General features: G+C 39.1%; 1 protein-coding gene across 1 annotated transcript in view; it reads left to right on the top strand.

Moving 5' to 3' along the window:
* Positions 1 to 3,089: 3,089 nt before the first annotated feature.
* AMMECR1 (AMMECR nuclear protein 1) overlaps positions 3,090 to 22,137 on the top strand; it is a 34,857-nt gene continuing 15,809 nt past the window's right edge. The window contains exons 1-2 of the mRNA XM_031554734.1: positions 3,090 to 3,166; positions 4,245 to 4,355. Coding sequence (XP_031410594.1) covers positions 3,090 to 3,166; positions 4,245 to 4,355 — 188 coding nt within the window. The remainder of the gene's footprint in view (positions 3,167 to 4,244; positions 4,356 to 22,137) is intronic.

Here is a 22,137-nt window from a genome sequence, read left to right on the forward strand (position 1 = left end):
CAGTGCTCCAGTTCTGCACAGGTTGCAACGGATTAATGCTCAACTGAAGTTACATGGCCGTCCTAGTTTCTTCATTAATGAAAACAGTGTAATAGTAGCTGAAGTGACACATGGGGCAGGGCTCTGGTGACCAATGTTCTTGTGCTTCAGCCACGCTTTTTCTGGCTAGCCTTTAAGGTCAGTATTTAGGATGAGTGGGATGCTGAGTATAAGTGTGTGTTTTAGTCTGTTAAGACACTAGTATCTCTTATTGCATTTATGTATGCCCCTTTCAGTGACAGCAGTTCTATATCAGAAAACAGTATTAGTTTAAATCTTTACAATGTGGCAACTGTCTCTTCAACTCAGTTTCCCAGATGAAAGCAGGGGGCAAACAATGTGTAATCATCTGGTTACCAGCTGGTGTAGCAGATAAATGAAACAGTTGTCTGCTTTGCAAGATGTAGATTAGGGCTGGGCAAGACTTCTTGATAAATAGTAAATTAGGCAATGGCTGGTTGGAAAGTGTTTGTTATCATCAGGTCACTTGTGAATTGGCTGACAGCAGCTTTAGGTGGAAATATTTTTTCAGTGTTTAGCTCACAATCTTTAGTCTCTCTCCCATCATAAAATAAAGACCCTTAAGAAAGAAACAATTGAGAAGTTTGCAGAAGTTTCTTAGGGTCTGGATTTGGTCCCTCCTTCTGCCTCTGTGCACTCTGGAACATCTTCCACCATTTTTCAGCTTCTGGGTATTCAGGAGCTTGGGCTGTTTGTGCTAACAGAAGGCTGTGTCAGAGGTCCATGGCACAATGGGGAGGAGCTGGGTAACCCATCAGACAAGTACGTTTCCAAGTCTCCTGGCTCAAAAGGGCTCACTCCCAAGCCTAGAGCTCTTTTGTTTTTAAATGAGATGCTTCACTTGAATTGAGTAAGACAATGGCATGAAGCTGAGTGTTAGTTTTCACAGGCAATAGCTGCATCTGCTTTAATGAATGTTTAAAAAAATAAATAAAAAAAACACAACCAAATCTTTATACTAGGTGGGAGGGAGCCTGAGCCAGGAAGATGAGAGCGCTCCTCCCCAATACTCTGGCATTCATGTGAGATATGAGGGTTCAAACTTCTTTAGGCAAAAAGACAACCCAGTTCTCCAGCAAGTGATGTGTATCCTGTGTTGTGGGATAAAAGGGACTGCTGAGCATCACGTCTGCCTCCTCTTCTGCTCCTGCCGAAGAACCTCGCTTCTATTGCTTTTCTTTCAAGTGCCTAGAGGTGCACATTTTCATTTCAGGTCTGACAAGATTTTGTTACAAAAAAAAAAAAAAAAAAAACTCAACCCAAACAACAACAAAAACTTTTTCTGAAGGAAAACAAAAGAGGAAAATAAGGATTTTTTTGCAAGTAGAAAAGTTACATATTTACTTAGCAGTTCGTGATGTCAATATCTGGACTTCGGCACTGTACTGCAGAACTGAGCTCTGAGGCTGTTAGTTGTCAAGTTTATTCATGGATTATTACTAGCTTTAAAACATATGAAAAGCATTGGGGGTGTGGAGAAAAGAGGCAGAAGAAACTGGGGGTGCCAATAAAAAGCAGAAGAGCATTGCTAGAAAGAGCCATAAATTCTTTGCATAGTTTGCTTAGTTCATATGAGCAAGTTTTGTATTGCCTCTTTAGTGTAAGAATAGAAATGCTCCCTAAAGCTGTGAATGACAGACTTGGACTTTATTTTAGGCTGTGAGACTCAGTCCTAAAAGGGAGCAGTGTGGGTAATTCAGAGATAGAAGCACTGACAGAACTCCTTAAACTAACGGACAGTGTTGGCAGAAGAGCAGCTGGGTACGAGGTGATGGGAGACATTGCAGCAGGGGATTGGGATGTTTGCAGAGCTCTTGAACTTCAGTGAGGCTTTGAGGCAACTTTCTAATTTTTCGTTTGGAGCTCTTCCCTCCATTATTTCTAGAGTTTTTTAAGGTAGAGAATGTGGATCATTTATGAAGAAAATTATATAATGTAATTTTTCTTTATGCTATTGGCAGCCCCGAAGGTCTCTTTTGGCCTTATTTCTAGAATCTTAGACTCCTATTTGGTCTCTGTTTTCTCTGAGCTTTGGTCTATATTACACTTTGAAGGCATCTGGGAAGGTAATTAGGAGAAGTAATTCTGTTTGGTAGGCTTAAGTCTTCAGTGTAGACATGCTGATGCTTTAGTGGCTCCTGGGGATCAAGGCAGGAGTCAGGGAACACAGAAATTGAGATGCTGGAAAAACATCTTCTGTCAGATGTTGTGTTTTACATCATCTGTAGCTATGTGGTGCTTTTAACTAATGAATGGAGGCTTGAACTTAGTACTACTCGTAGCACAAATACACGAGCTATATAACTTCTGCTATTTCTGTTGATACTCATTGACAAGAACTTTCAAAGCATATGTAAATACCTCAATCTGATTGATGTTTGGGGGTGGTCTCAGCATGTTTTCTGATATTGTCCTTTTAAAGTAGCAGTAATGAGACATCCTAGAATTCCATTTTGATGAGAAAGTAAATGTATGTTCCCCTGAATGCCCTCTGCTAAGTGTTTTACAGGTTATAAATCTCATAATCCAAAGATGAAGGTCAAGAGAATAATCCTGACGTGCAATTTGAATCTTTCTTGTGCTTGTTTCTGGGGGAGAAGGTATCTTCAGTAGCATTGCAATCTAATAATTTTGTTGATACCATTGAGGTGAGCTGAGATACCTTTCTTGGAAATGTTAGTCAAATGCTACTTGTTGATTTGGGTGTAATACTGTAATATCCTATCTTATACTGTTGTGAGGTAGCAATCCCTTTTGGCTTTATGCTTTTCAGTGTTTTTTTATTCAGAGGATAATTGAATCCTGTTTGGAAGGGACCAACAAGAATCTTGAGTCCAACTTAGTTTGGGGGGGAACAGGGGTTGTTTGTTTTTCCATTTTTGCCTAAACAGTTTAAAAATAAAACCAAAAGGCAACATGGAGTAAGGAACATCCTTATGTGTCTGAGACAGCTGCAAGTGTTCTAAATGTCAGTGATGCACCCTGTGCCTCAGCTTTTGTGCAGCATGCCTGTAGTCCTTCTATCAAGAATGATGCAGGTTTATGCCTCAATAGCCAGCGACTTCATACAAAAATTAAAACCATATTTAAGGTGGAAGTGGTGGAGGTGAGTGTTTGCTTGTTGTGTAGAAACATAAACTAACTTGTGATCAAGAACACTCTGTGTCAAGGTGTTCAGCTAAAATTACTTCTTATTTTTTAAGCCTACCAGTAAGGGAAAGAGCAGGTGTGTTTGTGTAATCTGCTTTGATTTGTCTGCTTTCTGGGGGAAAAAAATAAGTATGATTTTCTTCTCTATAACCACTGTTTATCTCCTGATTGGAAGTTCTCTTCCTAGAGTTTAGAAGATTGGTTACCCAGGAACCATGTGCACTTCCCCAGGTTCATTTAGCTTTTGATGCTTCTGTATTGATACAGTGATACAGGACAGAAAAGAAAACTTTCGTCCCCGAAAGTTGCATGGTTTCTTGTTAGCTTACTGTCTGAGTTAATACAGAATTGTTTGTTAATAGAAATATTTCTTTGTAATGATTGAACTCGTGATACGTACAGCTTATTAGGGGTTCTGTTCCGCTTCAGTTCATTTGTGAGATTCTTGAATATGAACTGGAGATGACTTGGGATTCGTGGAAAGAATAACCTTTGTTCATGTCGTCCTTTACACTTGGAGAATGATCCTAAATTTGCTTGTTTTCCAAAGTACTTCTTGCTAGCTACGTCCCGGGTAGTTTCTTGCCATCAGTGTTAAAGACCAACGTGTATTCAGGTGAGAACTAACGTGACACAGGTGTTTTTTCCCTTCTGTAGAGGCTTCTTTGATTGATGTCTGAGGTGAGGCTTTTCCCGTTGTCAGGAGACATCAAGCGCAGAATGTTAAGCATCCTATCCTATCTGCTACCAGCAGTATTTTGTTCTGTGTATTAAATATTCTGCTGATCTTTATTTTCTACATATTACATATGTAGAAGCATATGTAATATGTATAAAATAACATATTACATGACAGAAATTAACATATTACCTGAGCAGCATTTCTAGAGCAGTCAAAAGAATTGCAACTTAGATACATTAATTTATATGTTAGTCCTCTCATTACCCTAAAAGGAAGGGCACTGTTACTGACATTCCATGCTGTCAATAGTGCTTCTGTGATCGTGTCTTTCTTTTTTCCTTCCCTAAAACAGCCCACTGTTTGTAACGTGGAAGATTGGTCGAGATAAACGATTGCGTGGATGCATAGGTACTTTTTCTGCCATGAACCTGCATTCAGGACTCAGGGAGTACACACTTACTAGGTAAGACTTCGTTTTCTGCAGCTTTGACTTATGTATTTAAATACTCTGGTAGGGAGATGATGGGTGTGTTTTTGTTTGTTGGTTGTTTTTTTGGCTGTGTCACTGTACAGATGTAAACTTTTATCTCCTTTTTATGCTAATTATTGCTTGGTTATTTGACTATTTGGTGTCATGAGGTTATGATTTAGTTCAAAAACCGTAACTTGAGCCTTTTTTTATTTTATTGGTTTGGAAAACTGTTCTCCAGTAACTTATTGCAACTCACTGCTGTAGTATTTTTCCCCTGTATCCAAACAAATTTTAAGCTTAATAGTTAGTGGTAGAGCAGAAGACCAGAAAGTCAGATTTTGGGATTATCCTATTCACACTTCTAAAACAGCAGGTATTCTCACCTCTTCTCCATCAGGTGCTTCCAATCAGCATTCCAATTTAATGCTACAAATTTCCATTACATGTTACTCTTCAGATACATCCCAGCCCCTGAGTGGGAAGCTTCTGGATGAGGGAGGTAAGTGATGATAATCCTTCACTCCCCAGCAGCATAATCCTTCATTTTTTTGATCTACACCTAAATTCATTCACCTTAATATTGTTCCATTTTCTTTGCATAGAGTGAAAACTAATAAGTTGATCACTAGAGCTAGTAGCAAGCTTTCTACTTGTTTTTTTTTTTCTCTAAGAGTTTTCTTTATTTTCTAAAGAATCAATGAAATTTGGTACTCTCAGTTATAGTAGACTGTTCATGGTGCTATAAAGTAGAAACTACATATTTAGTCATTTGAAGACCTCTGAAAGGTTGTCACTTAAAATAATTGGTGCCTCTCAATAGCTTTGGATTGGAGGCTTTCCCCCGTTACGATGACTTCCTCTGCTATTAAAGCATCATGTAAATCTCAGTATGAAGTAAGATTAGTATGGGGAATGTTCTTTGTTACGTGTGCCACTATTCTGTCTCAAGCTGTTCATTTTATGCTTACTTTTGCTCAGCTTGAAGAAATCAACTGCTGGAGTTCCTTGTAAACTTCTGGAAGATGTAGTTATCTTTACTGTGTTGGTTTTATTGTGTGGTCTGGAATACTTGTCTGTTCTTTAAAACCTTGGGAGGCAAATTAATGAGTGAGAAGAAGCTTATGATCTCAAAGCAACTCTTCTGTTGAAGATTAAATGCCTTACAGTCTTAGATATTAGTGAGTCAAAACCAGAAATAACTCAGAAATGACCACTGAAATGTAAAGTTCCTGTTTGAATGTACCCAAAACTGTTATTTTATCTCAATTGTTATTTTAAAAAATAGAAAGATAGGGATACCTGAGAGCAGTTTCCTTCATGATGTTAGTCTTTCCAGCTACAGAGCTTCCAGCAGAGTATTTGAGGAGTTACAGAAGCAACTTTGACTACCTTAGAACTTTCAGAGCTCCACAAGCCTTCCTAGGAGGCATCAGAAACCAGGAGATGATAACTTGGGCAACAGACTCTTGGAGAAGGTGCAACAATTCCTGAAAGTGAAGAAAAACTTCTTCAGGCAAGGTGGAATTAATCAGCAAAGTAGGTAGTGTGTGAATGAGCCATCCATTTCAGAAAGTGCAACTTGACCAAAATTTTCAGTTGAGAATGTAGAGAGATACTCTTCTGACTTTATTTTACTTTGATGCTGAAAGACACTTTTCTTCAGTTACTCTAAGAGCATGGCACTGCTAGGCAGAACCAAATTGTCTGTCTGTTCATTCTTAACCTTTTTCAGCACTCTGCATGGGATTGTGACCCAATTTTTGGTGAGAAAAATAGTGGAGACCAACAGATGATCTTCCATGTCCTGGTGCTTAGCAATCAAAATAACAACAGTTTCTGTGAGGCAAGATTTTATTACTGATATGCGAGTAGTGTTTAGGATCACAATAAATAAAATTTTCCTTAATTCTAGTATGATCTCTAATAGTATAGCATATACAAGTGTAGTGTATATACATCTCTACCTGCACACAATAGTGTAGCTTCTGTCAGTAACGTAGTGACAGTTCTGAAGTGAACAGTTTCCTTCTGGAGGTGGAGACGCACACAAATTTAGAAAACCTTTTTTCGGCTTATGTGCAAAAATGCTGATGATGTGTAACCAAGCGAGTCTCTCTTCCCCATTTTGAGCTCTGTTGACTGTGGCAATGGTGTTGCCAGTGCATTCTGAACAGGAAACTTAGTAGAGTGATTCATCATTAATTGGATGCATCTTGCTAAGTTGTGAGGAGAGATGAGAATACTCATAGTTTAAAAGTGCTAATACTGTATTCCTAATAAAATCTTTGAGATCAATTTTCTCTGCATATCAGTGCAGCAAGGGAAGAAATTTTATTATTAAAATCCTTTGCAGAAATTTGTGAAGACTCAGTTTCAGTCACTTTAAAATAAGTTTACTAAGAGATTAGTTGGATAAATATCTATCCTTTTTCAAAACACTTTACTGCATTGAATACTTAAATTAGGATATAAGAAGTTCATCATGGGCAAAATAGTCCTTTAGGCTGAATGTGTGAATAGCCCACCTGAATGCATAAAAGTAAACCAATCCAGATTAGGAAAAATACTTTGTGTTTTACAGCTCCTCGGAAAAAAATATACTGAGCTTGGTGGCAGGTTACCACAGAATTTCCTCATGGGTTGATAAATTATTTTTTCATGTATTTTGTTCAGCAGTAAGACTTAGGTTTTAGTATTAAAGTTTTAAACTCCTGCTCATTTACACTTTGGGCATTGAACAAAATGGTTTGATTTACTCTATACTTTTTAGTTTTGTTTTCCTGCCATTTGCATATAATTTACAGCTATACTTTACACTTAGTAGACCTAACAAGTGTAGTTGTAGCTGCTTTTGTTTATCCTATCAAGGCTAGAAAACATATATATATATATATATATGGGAAAATACTAGAGAAGATGGAGATAAAGAGAAACAGATTATATAAATCTCCTGTCATAGAAGGGAGCAGTGAAAAGACTGGAGAGCTCCAAGCCTTGACTGGATTAGCATAATAGTAGAAAACTGGATTTAAATTTTAAAATAACATGTAACCTACCCGTCTTAACTAGCATAGACCTGTGTTTACTGACTGTATGATGACATCAGTCTTTTTGTTGTGTGTTCTGCTTTAATGTTCAGTGTGACAACTGAGTGCCCTCATGCTTTCAGCCTGCCTTTCATAGGCATGGCTGTTAAAGAAACAAAAACAAAGAGGGAAGCTTGGGATGAGAAGTATAAGACTGAAGGAAATGAAACTTACAACCCAGCTTTCTTGTAATTGAATTTGGATATAAATTCTAGATGTGGCTTTTGGCTCCCAGCAGCACCATCTACTGTGTTGTTTTTGTCAGCAATTTCAGGAGTCTCAGTTGGTGGTGTTGCCATATTACCTGCCTTCTCTCCATGAGAAATGTTGGTCTATTTCTCCTTTTGAACACAGGAAAGCTAAATAATCACCTGCAAGACTACAGTATGGCAATCTCATTTAAAAGGTAAAATAGAAAACAAAATTGTGTTAAGATAGATGTTGGCCTTATTTAGTTAAGATTAGAGGCAAGTATTTGCACAGGCATGGTAGCTCCCCTCTCTGTTCAGCTGAGCTTACCATTCTGTTTAATCTGTTTGTTTTGACTAATCATGGTCTCTTTCAATCTGCCCTGTATCTGCCCGCACAACCCAGTGCTCACTTCACAAAGGCTTTGCTATCAGGCAGCGTTGCTATGGCTGTAGATAGACATTCTGCTGACCCAGGGCAAAGGACACCTGTGTACCTGTCTGTCATTTTGGGCTTGGGAAGTGGAGAAGGCGCAGGGATGTTGTGTATGCGTTCGATGCTTCTGCTGTGACCTTTACTGTTCACAGAAGTCAGACCAAATTAATTCCTGCCAATAGCATTTTGTGTAATGTTTCAGAGCACAGTGTTGTTTCTGGGCTGCCTGCTGATAATATTTCTCAGGCTGTCTTATCATGTGGCTTTGAGTAGACTACTTCTCAAAGTCAGCTCTTTTATTATATACTACCCTGTGTATGTAAGCCACCAGTGAGACCTGGTAATTGTGAGGTGAAGTTTTCGGAGTTAAACTGGAGCAGTGTATAATCTTCTCAGCCTGAACTCAGCAGCCTTTTGCTATTCTGATATGTTCAACATTACCTGCAAAGCCAGGAGGAAGCATCATATTGCTTCTCTTGCTTCCTCTTCATTTGTTTCTGTGAAAAGCAGGTGTGCAACAGGGAAGTCAGATGGCAGTGATACTGGAATTTCTAGCATTTGTTGGTTGCCTCTGAGTTTCCAAGGACATCTTAGTGAGGCAGTGGGTTCAGACTGTGCTGCTGCTATAGATGACCAGAAACAGATGGAGAACCTCAAGGTGAGAAAACATTCTTAAGGAGAATTCTTAAGTTCTGTGTTTAGTTGAGTGGACAGACAACCAGTGCAGTAGTCCATTATGCCTTTTGGGAGCCAGTAGCAATACACATCTGGAACTTGTAACTCTTAACTGCCACCAACCCTTCAAGATGCCATTTAGTTAAATTTTCAGTGGGGTATGACCTATAAAATTCACTAAGCTTTACTAGAAGTGCAAAAGTGCTGTACGTGCTGTCAAATCCATTTGAAACAATAAGGCAGCAGGAAGCTGGGACTCTTCAGGTGATTGCATAAGATGTCTCTCACTCATGCCATTGTATCCCTCACTGAGTGAGTCTGTGCAAGTCTGCAGTTAGGAGTGATTTCAGAGCATCTGATATTCTAGGGGAGATGGGAAGTGAAATACCAAGCTGATACATAAAACTTGGGGTAGTTGATCATTTTTCCCTTAGTCCAGGGTCAGGTGTTCAGTATTCTTGAACTTTCGTTACAGCCAAAGTTTCAGGACTGCTCTTCTGCTAATCTGCACTGTGAACTTCACTGAAAGCTCGGTAATTGAGGATGTTGCCATGACATGGGCATCTTCCAGGGATCAACGTTAGGTAGAGACTATTCTTCATGTAGTTAGAATAGTGGAGAGAGTAAGTTAAGCTTGAGGATTTCTCATCATATTGTAACAATCTCCAGTCGCTAGAAGTCCTCAGTGAAAGAGGGCTGTCTGAGCCAAAGCACTGTTTGAAAGAGACTTAAGACTACTCTGTATTCTTAAGAATACTAGGCTCTGTACCATGTAATGTTACTGCTCCGAAGGAAGGGAGGACCGTCTGCTTCAGAGAGGCTGGCTTACACCTGTAGAAACGGCAGGCCAAATCAGGGCAATACGTGAACGATTTTTTAATTAGATTGGTTTTGCAACCATCTGCCATCATGACTCAGAGATAAAGTGCGAGGCCAAAAGGTATGGCATCTTTAAGACATTAAGTATGGCTACAGGATTTGTGAACTGATTCAACTACCAATAGTTGAGATTATCCTGTTTTATTAGCTGTTCTTTACTCTTGGGTAGATTTTAGGTCTGCTGTTTGTATGTACCGGTCTGCAGTGTGCTTTATTTACCTTTGTGTATAAATGATTGCGAAGGTAGCTGTAATTTTCTTTCCCTTACAAGCTCAAATGAGTTTTGCTTTATGGTCCCCAGTGGTTGTCAAAAGTAGGCCGTGGTCTGTTTCTTCCCTCTTTCCCCACGTGCACAAAATAAAATACAGGAAATGGGAGAGAAATTATATTACAAATGAGTGCATTCCACTTAAAATCAGTAATGAGAGGAGAAGTAAGGAAAGTATTTTTTGTCAACAATTGTTGAACATTGTTAAAAATGGATCCCTTAAGTTTCTGAAACTGGTGGCTTAAAAACAATTTAATCAGGTTGTTTTAGTTGTAAGTAAGGTAGGATGTATACAGAGATAATCTTTTATTTGGCTGATGCAGTTGCAAAAATTAGATAAGCTTTTAATTCATGTGTCTTTCTGTAAGTAAGCTGTTACAAAATCCCTTTTAGTAATTAACAAACTTTTTCTTAGAAGGGAAGTTAATTCAGTAGAAGCCTCTTCAGATTTTCTTTATTGTTATATTTTTACTTTCCCTTTAAATTACATTTGTGTTCCCTTCTGATTATCTTTGAAGTTAAAACTTTGCACGTGAAATGCTAACATAGGAGTAGAGGGCTACCAGAGGTGGTCTGGACATTCATAGTGTTAGTGAAGGTAAGGTGCACTGTGTTAACTTCATATTTTTTCAATATATTTATAGAAATTGCAGCTGATTTAATAGAACTGTCTTAAATTCTTAAGTTGGAACCAGACCAAAGTATATTAAGAGTGTTCAGCAGTAAAGTTTGCTTTATGAATTACTATTTTGTACATTCAGTACAGTGGGATTGATCTCCAAATGTATTACTAATAGTCTTAGACTATTATTATCCAAAATGCTTAATAAAGTGCGTAGTTTTAATATGATCTGTTGCTTCTGATAATGTGTGAAATGAAAAGGTGATGTATTGACACCTTCATTTTTAAATGATAACTGATTAACCCTACTAAAATTGAGCATCATTGTAATAAAACATATAGACTCATGTTTGCCTGTCGTAAGTGTAGACGTTAGATTCTACTGAAACCTGCAGCTGATGATATTTCTAAATCTCATTTTAGACAATAGAAACTTGTTTTGAACTATTGTAGCCATGAATTTTGCAAATACCACTTTAATTTGGGTAAATCTTTGGACGTGTCATAGTGGAATATAATTGTTTAGTAATAAAATGGATTATTTTGTAAACTCTCAGTACCAGAAACTCTAAGTGAAGTATACAAATCTGAATTTATTGAGCTAGGCTTAGTTATTCTCTGTGAGTCAATTCAGTAAGTAGGTCTGTAATGATTTTGTGCATACAGTGCCAGGTCGTTATTTCAGGGAACTGTTGCTTATCAGAACTGTCTCCTGCCTTTTCTCAAAATGACAAAGCTAAATTGTATACTGGCTCTAGGAAGTCAGGGAAAAATCCCTTTTGCTTTAATGATGGATTAAATATTTCTCCTTATTTCATTTTTTCATTTTCATTTCATGTTACTGCGCAGATAGAAGCAGCATGCTTTAGTAAATATGTTTCTTATATGTTTGTATGTGTGGGGATATAATAACTGCCTTTTTTTTTTTTTCATTTATTAAAAGTGGGGGGGAGCGAAACAGCGACAGCACTTACAGTATCAGTTTTGTAATTACTGGTCTATTATTCCTGAGAAAACCTTGCTGGACCTGTATACTTAATGGTATGTGGTAGGCTGTTTCCTTAGTAACACTTCCTGAAAGAAAGCAAGGCAAAGACTGTAAATGGGAGGACAGGAAAGGAAGAGTGTGTAAAGATGCCCTATCAAAGCTTTTTAAATAAAAGGAGAGTTATCAAATATTGGCAACAATTTTGCTGGGAAAACTGAATTAGAGAATATGAATTCTTGGGTCAGGGAGATGTGTTACTGCATTTGGTGGGACAAACTTATTCTGTAAGGTGACCATGTTATGAAAGGTAATTGGGGATCTAGGAAAAACGGAATTCTGGAATTAAAAATGATCAATACAGAGTAAGGTTGGGAGGCATTCTGCTGAGGCTGTCCTAATTGCCAGGTCTCAACCTTAGAATTTGGTGTAACTAAGAAAACTCTCTGCAAGTAAAATACTTATTTCCCCAACATATTGAAGGGGAAAAAAAAAAAACAACTGCAGGCAAAGAGAATGTGCATTAAAACCCAAGAATTCCAGGAATATGATTCTTACAAAATGCCTTCTTTGGAAAAGCCAAATTGACTTGCGTTGGTTGACATAATGTGTAGTATCCTGAAAAAATCAGATATTCCTGAAATTTGACTGAATGTTGATGAGTAACTGGGGATATCCCACGATTACTCAGACTTTCCAGATGGGTTTCAGGGAGGAGCCACATCATTTGTGACTGGGCTTTCCCACGACGCTCTTGTTTTTCTTGTACTTCCCACACAGTCTCCTTTTTCTAAGCGAACAAATGATATACTCCCCGGGAGTTCAAAGGCGCTGGTCTAGGTGGGTTGGCGCACTACTTAGGTTGAATGTCAGGTTTTTATTTGACTTTATAACTTGACATAAATAATAGGGAAGGAGGGTGGGGTTAGGGAAACGGGCATCTCTGGTTTTCTTAGCAGAGCTTTACATTTCATTGCCAGAACTCATATTCTTCCATTAGTGATATGGATAGTCATTGGTATTCCAAGGGCTTTTCTGGTTAACTTCTTTGTCTTGTTGTATGACAACTCTGAGAGGGAATGTTTTTCAAGTTGTTTCCTAAAATAATCTGCTAGAATGAAAATTGTTTTCAGTTGAGAGTTTCAGTGACTTCTTAGTTTCTTAAGTGCTACAGAGAGGGGTCAGATTAAGAGCCAGTGCTGAGCAGCACCAGGTAAAATTGTGTTGACACAGGAGAGAAGCATAGATGGAATGTGTCTCATAGCAGTTGTGTTTTAAAGGAAGATTTTGCATATATGGAAACTTGTAGCTAGGACAGAATAGGAGTTGGCATAAAGTTACCTGCTGCTAGGCAAGCTTTTCTCTCTGGCTGTTCTCAGCTCAGCAGGAAATGTTTATTTTCAATACTGAGTGAGGGACATTTCCTGCAGCTTTATTACTAAGAGGGGGTGTAAGCCCCAAACCAAACAACAAAAAAAATCGTCCCAGTGCACATATGGGGCAGTGCTACATGTGAGAGGGATATTCACATAGATTGGGCCTCACTTCCTATGATGCTGGAAACTGAGGTGCAGCAGTGGTGTATTTGATGACCAAGATAGTGGAAATAAATGTAGTTTTATTCTGTTCAAGAGGCTGCATTACGTGAAATCTACTGTTTTAGTAGATGTTATCAGGGATTAAATGAGGCTAAAGGAAAAAGGAATGTCTCATACACGTACAAGCTGTTAAAATCCTTAAACTCTCTGGCTTTGTGTGGGAAGGACTGTGGGAAAGGAGTCTCGATTAAAGTTCTCAGTCTGTCATCACCTCCTCCACTTAGGAGTTTTCTGATGCTTCCTTTTGAGACTGCATAACGAAGCCACAGCACGAACTGGGTGTGGGAGACGAGGCTCCGAAAGCCCTCATTATCTCTGTGCACTTTAACACAAAAATGTTGAAGCTCTTAAAATGTAACTTGCTATTTTCATAGTCCAGAGTAATGAGAATTAAAATGTGCTTGTCAGCTGTAGCAGGATTTTATGGTGTTTTCAGTCAGTGCCAACAGATACTTGTTTCTAAAACTCGTTCCAGTTGACACCAGGAACAGGGAAGCTATACCTCGTGTCCCTTATGGAGCTGTGCAGTTGAGAAGGTAGAAAAGCCCTTGGAAGAAGTAGCAGCCCATCTGCCTCTGGGTGGACGTGAGCAGCCATGTACAATGCTGAAGAATGTCTGACTGCGGTTCTCCAGAAGTCTCATAACCCTCAGCAGCCCATACTTTCTGCTTCTATCATTTACATATTTGTGGGAATGTAATCTCTTAAAAATAGGGGTAGCCTGGCTTGACTTTCATAATTGACAAGAGACTGAAGTTTTACTATTCTTTTGGTGCATTAAAATAGGAGGGATTATATACGTACCTGAGAAGAACAGTTTTTTTCCTAACCTAATTTTAAAATAAAATACTAGGGACAAGAAGAGTTGAGGTTAGTCTCTTCTCTTTGAACTCTTGATGCCATTTTCAACTGTACTCTGTAAAAGTGAGAGATAGCAACCTGTACTCTCTTTTATATATAAAACACTCCACCGCAGACTTCTGCTTTTGTGTGAATTTTCAAAACTTTTTTAAAATATGAGCGTTTATAGATAACCACTGACAGTAGCTTTTTGACTGTAGTGGAAAATGGGCTTTTTGACCTTTGGTACCAATTTGCAGTCTACGAGATCTTTTAGCTTACATTCAGGTTTGTTGTGCCACTGCAGTTACAGTATTTTTTCTTACTGCATAATACTTGTAATAAGGGGCCAATAGTCATGCAAGCAGTCTCTCCATCTGTACAAGTACATATATAAATAACTCCCACGATAACTTAGGGAACTTATACAGATGTTAAGGAGTGCTCTGATGAGCCTGAGCACAGCTCTTGGGGAATTCCCCATCTGTCGTAAGTTGTAAGCCCAGCCTCACTGAAATAAGCCTTTGTGCAAATGGCAATTACTGGAGTCTCCTGTAAGCCTTTGTTTCAAAAGAAGGTGCTGGAAACTTTTATCACCAAGAAAGTGTGATTTTTGTTATAGTAAAGTGTTAAGTCTTTTTATTTTTTAATGAGTTTTGAGTTGAGTAGATTTCATGTGGTTTGGATGGGGAAGAGAAGAAAAGCTCTTGGTTTTCATAGCAGTACAACTTTTTGCTGCTTCCTGCTCAAGTAGTTCTAATGGCTTACACTTCTGTAATGCCATGAACTGTTACAAGCTGTCTGCAGCATACAGTTCATTTGGAAGTTTAGACACCAGCCTACATGCTAGTAGCTGTTCTGGTACTTCATTCCATAGCAAAAGCCAGGTTAGACATACATTCACAATGGTACATTCAAGTGGCAAGCATCAGCTCAGGAGACTTGTCTTTTTTGTAAGGAAAAGTTGCTGAAATTAATGATTTATAATGAGAATATATCTAGTATTTGATGAAAAAATCAGCAATTCCTTTTCTTCAAACATTGGTTTGTATTCTGCTCAACTAAAGTGTGTGTATAAAGTCAAGAAACATTTAAAGCCAAAATGGGTTGACTCAACTGTACGCATGCTGGAAGAGGCTTGAGTGACTGCATTTGAGAAGGAGACGAAAAAAAGAACAGCCACGTGTATACATAGGTATTTTTAACAACTTTGATTCTTACGAAAGACAATGAAGAGCTTTTTTTTGTTACTTCTAGGCTGTTTTTTTCTAGACGTTAATACCCTACAGGTATACAGATAGCATGTTGGTTCTGCCATGAAGAGAGAGTGTGTTTATATTTATGAATGTGCAGAAGGGAGATGGAAAATGTGATTTTAAAATAACTGGAAGGTCACTGCAGCCTCAGCCCTCTGACAATATCTCTGCTTTTCAGCAGAATTATTTTTACACGTTCTGTCAAGGAATCATTTTGTTTCTGTTCCCAGAAGCTTCTACACAATTTGCAAGCTAGTTAGATGGCCCTTTCTCATCTCTGCTGAGGATGCATTCTGCAGTTTGCTCACTTAGCTAGAGAGGCTTTATTTCCTTTGACCTAGACTGCTAATCCCTCATTGCAAAGTGCGGCAGCTGTGCTTTGTCTGTGGAGGTCTCTGCACCACATGCAGCCTCATTTGTTTGAGCAACCCCCTCTTTCTGTTCAGCTCTTTCAGTTACTAAAAGGGTGACTTTCTGTTTTCTTGCTCCATGAACTTGATAGGGTTTTTTTTGTAGCCTACAATACGTAAGTATTTTCAGAAATGCTGGTTTACAAGAGCTGTTATGTACAGTTTCACAAAACTGTTGGAGTCAAGTATTCCTGCCATTCTGGAGGTGAACTGTTTGTGAGCTGAATTCTACAAAAGGTGATGAAACCTAGTTCCATTTAAACGTTAAACACTTTAGATATGTTGAATTGTAGCTCTGATGAATGTAATTAAAAATAAACCAGTTTTGTGCCCATGTTGTATCCTCATTCAACACTGGATGATCAAACTTCAGTTGCTCTTGGGATAATTTGCTCAGTTAAACATTTTTAAATATATATGTAGCAATCTAAGATGTTCAAGTACTTTAAAGCTAAGTTAACTTAGAACTAAACAGAATTATTTGCTCTTTTAGGCTTTTACTATGGTGAATGGCAGAACTCCCATTGCCTTCAAAAAGAGAATAATTTGGCTTGTTCATTTAAGAGGACATTATGTGAAATATTTAATTAGCAAGCACAAATTTGACATTTCAATTAATTTCATAGTCAAATATATTCATGTTTATACTTTGAGTTCTAATGATCTTTTATTCTTTAGCTGAACAGAATTTTCAAATGCATGTAATGCTGCCAAGTTAAATGCATTCCTTCACCACTTATGTTACCATTTGTGAGGCTGCAGACAGATGTAGTCCAGCCTAACCTGAACCTTTTGTCTCTTCTTTGTTTCTGAACTTTCCATTGCATTCTAGCATTTTTTTCTGCTCAAAATCTGGTTTTGAGTGGAAAACACATGGAGAGCTACAGCTGGCTGACTTGGAATTGAACGTAATGCTTAGCTGAGCTTGCAAAGACTCTGTTGCTTGGGTATCTTGACCTTGGATATAGTGATCTGTGATTGCCCCATCCAGTTACTTCTATAAGCTGAATGTGTTGGCATTGAGGGTACCTCCTGAAGTCAAAAGAACTGTGGCAGAAAACGAGAGGGAGTACGGGGATGAAATAATGAACTGATGTCATGAAAGACAGAAGTGGTGTGTTTCCTAAAAGGGGAAAGAGAAGGTGGCATACTAACAGCTTCCTTGTGTGGTAGGAGAAGGGAAGGAAAATGCAGGCATCAAAGCCTCCAGATGTGTAGAGTGGGTGTACGTATCTAAAGCTTACTCTGTTTTTGAATTGGTGTGGAGAGGTATTGAGCAATCATAACTTAGTCTGCAAGACGCTGAGAAACAAATGTTGACAACCTTTGTTTGTTGCCTTTAATAACGAAGTAAGTTTTGTTCTCATGCAGCAATTCTCACGCAGGAATGTCTAGAAATCAAAATGCTTTCTTCTGTGCCTACGCATTCCTGTGAAATAAGGAGTGGCCATTTCTTTCCCTAAGGTCTTACTACACATGCTGCACCACAAGGGATCCATCTTGTGCCTGTCTTTTTTTTTACTGTATTTATAAAAACACTGAGAATTAGATGCCATGAGCTCGTACATTAACCTTTACACAGGATAGCACTCACATTTGCATCTCTTTGTTGGTGCAGTGTGTACTTGCAGTATGTGCAAGAGATTGCACTTGGGTTAGAGCAGGCAGGAAAGTACAACAGAAAAGCAGCTGGTTTAAACATAATCCAGGCTGCGTGGAGAGGTATCGATGAACAGCATGTCTTAGGGAATGTGCCAGGGTGCTCTTCAGCTCTCTGTGTTATGAGTGGTCATATTCCTGTCTCCTAAGATTGTTAGTAAGACCCTCAGTAAGCGACTACGTTCATCTGTATCTTCATGTTTTATTATCTTCATTTTTTTTTTCTGTGAAATGTTTAGAGTGAAACCTCATGTGAATGTGATGTTTTTCCTTCTCAATTCAACTACTATATATTCTAACATGCTTTTTGCTTTCCTTATTCTTAACCTGATTATAGGTAATTGCCTGATAACTGTAGTTTCAAACTATTGACCATAGAACTTAGTTCCTGTATTTGTAATAAGCAGGATCGAAATTGTTAAATTCCATCTGCAACATCAACTGAATTGAATCATATAGGCAGCTTTAAATAAAAAAAGCAGCTAAGAGTGTAGTCTGTAGTATTTCCAGTGACAACAGCTGTACTGAGAATATTGAGTACTCTTTTGTTCCAGGCTTTCAAGTGTATGATAAGAATAAACTTTTTTTTTAAGCAAGTCACAGGAAATTGAACATCCAAATGATATTCCACATGTTTAGGTGTCATTGCATTGCTGAGTTTAAGAACATATATTTTTTCCATATCTGCTGAAGAGGAAGCTTTTGACAATGCATAAAGAACTACAAATGTTCCTATTAATTTCTACTTTCTTAAAATTATGACTTGGGCACTTCTGTAGAGGTGAGCACTGAGTTCCATGAGTTGATGACGTGCAGGTTGAGTTTAGCAGTAAAGTGGCCCAAAAGATTTTGACTTCAGTATCTGCTTCGAGGTGAAGAGGTCAGTATTGAAAAGTAATTGAAAGTATTGAAGATGTAAAGAATTGCAGGTATAACTTAAGGATTTGAGTGGTCACTGTTACTCGAGCTTAAGAGTTCTATATGTAATTGAAGAGTTCACTCTTGTTAATTATCTAAACTTTGCCATCTGCTGGAGAGCCCATTAGTGACACTGCAAATTAGTCCAGTTGGAACTCAGTTTTGGCTTGTCTTTTATTTCATATGTTCACCAAACAAAAGCCTGCACACCAGACCCTGGTCAGTTTTGCTGTGCAATTTTTTAATGAGCATCTGGAGCGACAGTGGTAAGCTTACTGTGTTGTGGGATTATTCTAAGTGCTGAGGATTTGCTTTTGATATGTATCAAAACAGGACATCTCCATGGCAAGTGACACCTTTCAGCTTCCTCAATTTTGGCATAGGTATGACACACAGTGTCATGCTTTTTTAAATTGCATGGTCCTCATTTATCCCAGCATGATAAAGATGCTGGGAGGGGTGAAGAAGAATAAGGGAAAAGTCAGAAAAGAAGCTGCCACTTATGAAGAAATTATGTATGCAGCTGCTTTACCTTATGTGCAACTGCAGCCAGAAAATGCTGTCAATTGCAAAACAATTCAGAATACGAGCAACTGTTTTGTATGGATTTTCTAGCTCACTCTGTTCAGTTCTAGAAGAATGGAATGCATTCGACATAGCAGTTCTAGCTTCCCTTGCTGGACTTAGGCAAATGCAAAATAATTGCACACTTCTTGTTGTAATTTACTACAAAGTGTACTTCTCTGCAACTTACCTGATATGGTATGTGGAGAGCTGGAATTTAGTATTTCATTTGTGAATGTGTACCTGCAATCTGCTAGTGAAGCTCTGCATCTTTTAAGTTAGGTTAATTTAAGAAAAACGTAGATTTTCAGTGCAGTAGGCTGCTTTACAGTAATGCAGAATGACTCCCCGACTCTCAGTGGGATTAAAGCAGTATGAGAAAAATGGAGTTCTAACATCTTTGCTCTTTCTTCACATACAAGGAGAAAATTAATTCCTTTAGAACCATAAAAGTAGTGTAGAATCTTTGGCTTCAGGAAAAAATAAAAGAATGTTGAAGCCATAGAAACTTGACTCTTACAAATGTAATCGGAAAACTGCAGTATTACTGGTTGTGAGATCCTGCACAGAGAGTGGCAGTCAGTGGCTCAGTGTTTGGATAGAGAGATCAGTGATGGGTGGTGTCCCTCTGGGGTTGGTGCTGGGACTGATATTCTTCAGTATCTTCACCAATGGCATTGACAGTGGAATCAAGTGCATTGTTAGCAAGTTTGTGGATGACGCCATGCTGAGTGGTGCAGTTGACACATCCAGGGGATGGAGTGCCATGCAGACAGTCTGAGCAGTGGGCCTGGGAGAGCCTCATGAGCCTCATGAGGTTCAGCAAATCCAAGTGTAAGGTCTGCACCTGGGTTGTGGCAACCCCTCCTGTCAGTACAAGCTGGGGGATGTAAGGATAGAGCACAGCCTTGCCAAAAAGGACTTGGGGGTACTGGTGGATGGCAGGCTGGACAGCGTGAGCCATCAGTGCACCCTCAGACCAGAGGGCCAACCATACCCTCAAGGTATGTGTTTGTTGTTCTGTATGTGTTGTGAGGTTGACATTGTGCATGTACCATGAGTCGAGGTAGCCAGAGTTAGAAATCAAGATTAAAATAAAGATGTGCCTGGAAATCATAGTTATCCTTAGAAATATTCTGTGAATAACATCTTGGTGGTTTCAGCAGTTGGCAGGAAGTGAACTACAGCACTTGTTCAGGGAAAAACAAGATTCTCAAAGTGTTATCAGCTACACCACAACGGTCTGCTTTTTAGTGGTGGGTGGGTGGCACAACACACGTGTGTGTGCATAAGGATATGCAGATGACTCGAAACACAGCTGGCAACTGGTATGTCAGAAGGTCATGCAGCCATCCAGAAGGAACTCAACAGGCTGGAGAAAAGGACTCTTGTAGTTCAATAAGTGGAGTCCTGCCCCTCAGGAGGAACAGCCCAGGCACCGGAACTTGCTGGGGGCACCCAGATGGGAATCAGTCTGGCAGCAGGAGAGGATATGGGTGCGCACCAAACAAGAGCCAGCAATGTCTCCTTGCTGCAGAGAAGGCCAGTGGTATTCTTGGGTGCATTAGGCAAAGTACTGCCAATGTGAGGATGAAAGTGATCCTTTTCCCCACTCAGCACTGGGGAGGCTGTATCTAGAGATCCAGATTCAATTCTGGGCTTCCCAGTACAAGGGAGACCAGGATGTATCTGAGGGAGTCCAGCAGATGACCACAAAGCCCAGTGCTGAAGGGGCTACAGCACATCTCCTGTGAGGAAAGATAGCGAGAGCTGTGGTTGTTTGTCCTGGAAAAGAGGAGGCTTGGGGGGGGATCCTCCCCTCTCACTGAAGGGAAGGTGCAAAGAGGGTGGAGCCAGGATCTTTTCTGTGGTGCCCAGTGTGAGGACAGAAGGCAAAGGGCACAAATTGGAATACTGAAGGCTCCATCCAAACATCAGAAAACACTGTTCTATTGTGCAAGTGCTGGAGCAATGGCAAAGGTTGCCCGGGGAGATGGAGGCACCTCCTCAAGACATGGGCTGGGCACCCTGCTCTGGAGGCCCTGCTAGAGCATGGGTTGGTCCGGCTGGATCCAGAGGTCCCTGCCAACCATCTGGTGATTCTTTGATAAACTGAAACCATTTCCATTTGTGGCTGCAGTCACTATCAAAGTCAGGATGTATTAATTTTTTCTATTTTTCTGTATTTCCATGATGCTTTACCTACATGCTGTGATGCCTGCTATGGAAATGATTTCACACAAATTCAGTTATGGATAGTTTGTACAGCATGAGGAACAGGTGATAAAAATATCTATATTTGTGTATATGAAAAAACAGTTAATTGTGGTATATCATAATTGCCTCTGTTCACATTTCAAGAATACTACAAATGAAATAATCTGAATTATTCTTTTTATTCCTCATGTATTTGAATTGTACTTAAGTTGGCACATGTGTGAATATACCTTTCAAGTATTCGCAGTACAATAATGCAACGTTGAGAAAAATCTCTGCTTTACAGCCAGTTTTTAATACAGCTTTTGTTAACTCTTTGATTATTACATTTTCTTTTCTTCAGCATTCTTCTTAAAGTAGCTTCATTAAGTGGGGGTTGTTAAGTTTTGTTGGGTTTTGTTATCACAGCAACAGTCACTTCAGGTTTGTTCCTGACCATGAACCATTGTGACATGACTTGCACAGCACTGCTCTCAACACAAACCCCAGCTGGGCACCTCTGTCATAACACAGAAATGATGCCTTCCCATGGGGGAAGATGCAGTTGTTCTGCAGTAAGCTGCAGTAATGCTTCAGAACCTTGTCTGTGGTTTCTTGTAGCATGTCTCAGTGGCAGATTTAGATGAATGGCTTACCAACCAAGCACTTTAGGTGTCTAAACACTTAATTTAGGTAAGTGTTTTTAGTTGTCTTTTTGAAGAATGTTTCTGTTTTCAAAACCAAGGCAACTAAACCAGTATCAGAATATTCCTTTTTTTCTCTTAAACTGAATGGCTGCAGCTAAACCGCTGGGAGTGTGAAGCCACTGGGGGGACAGATGGGGGGAGAGCCTTCCTGGCATACTTCAGTTTTCAGGAGTTAAGAAAATTGATTGAAGAGCCAAAATGCCAGATCAGTATTTTATTTCTCCTACATGAAACGCTGCTGCACTGTGGTCATTAATTAGGCACAGTTATAGAACCATTTCTGTGCAAAATGTCAACAAGTGTGGAGGGGGTTTGTCTTTTTTTTCCTCCTACTCTGTGATGGAACTTAGCAACGTAGTGTGCAGGAAGTAGAAATGTTGTTCTTTCCCTTTCTATCTCCCAAATGTAAGGGAGGGTTCAGGAAAAGCACAGAACAGTCATCCACAGTTGTTTTGTTTCCTGGAAATTTTGAAGTCCGACAAAAAA

The sequence above is a fragment of the Meleagris gallopavo genome, chromosome 9 (genome assembly GCF_000146605.3).
Source record: "Meleagris gallopavo isolate NT-WF06-2002-E0010 breed Aviagen turkey brand Nicholas breeding stock chromosome 9, Turkey_5.1, whole genome shotgun sequence".
Taxonomy (NCBI): domain Eukaryota; kingdom Metazoa; phylum Chordata; class Aves; order Galliformes; family Phasianidae; genus Meleagris; species Meleagris gallopavo.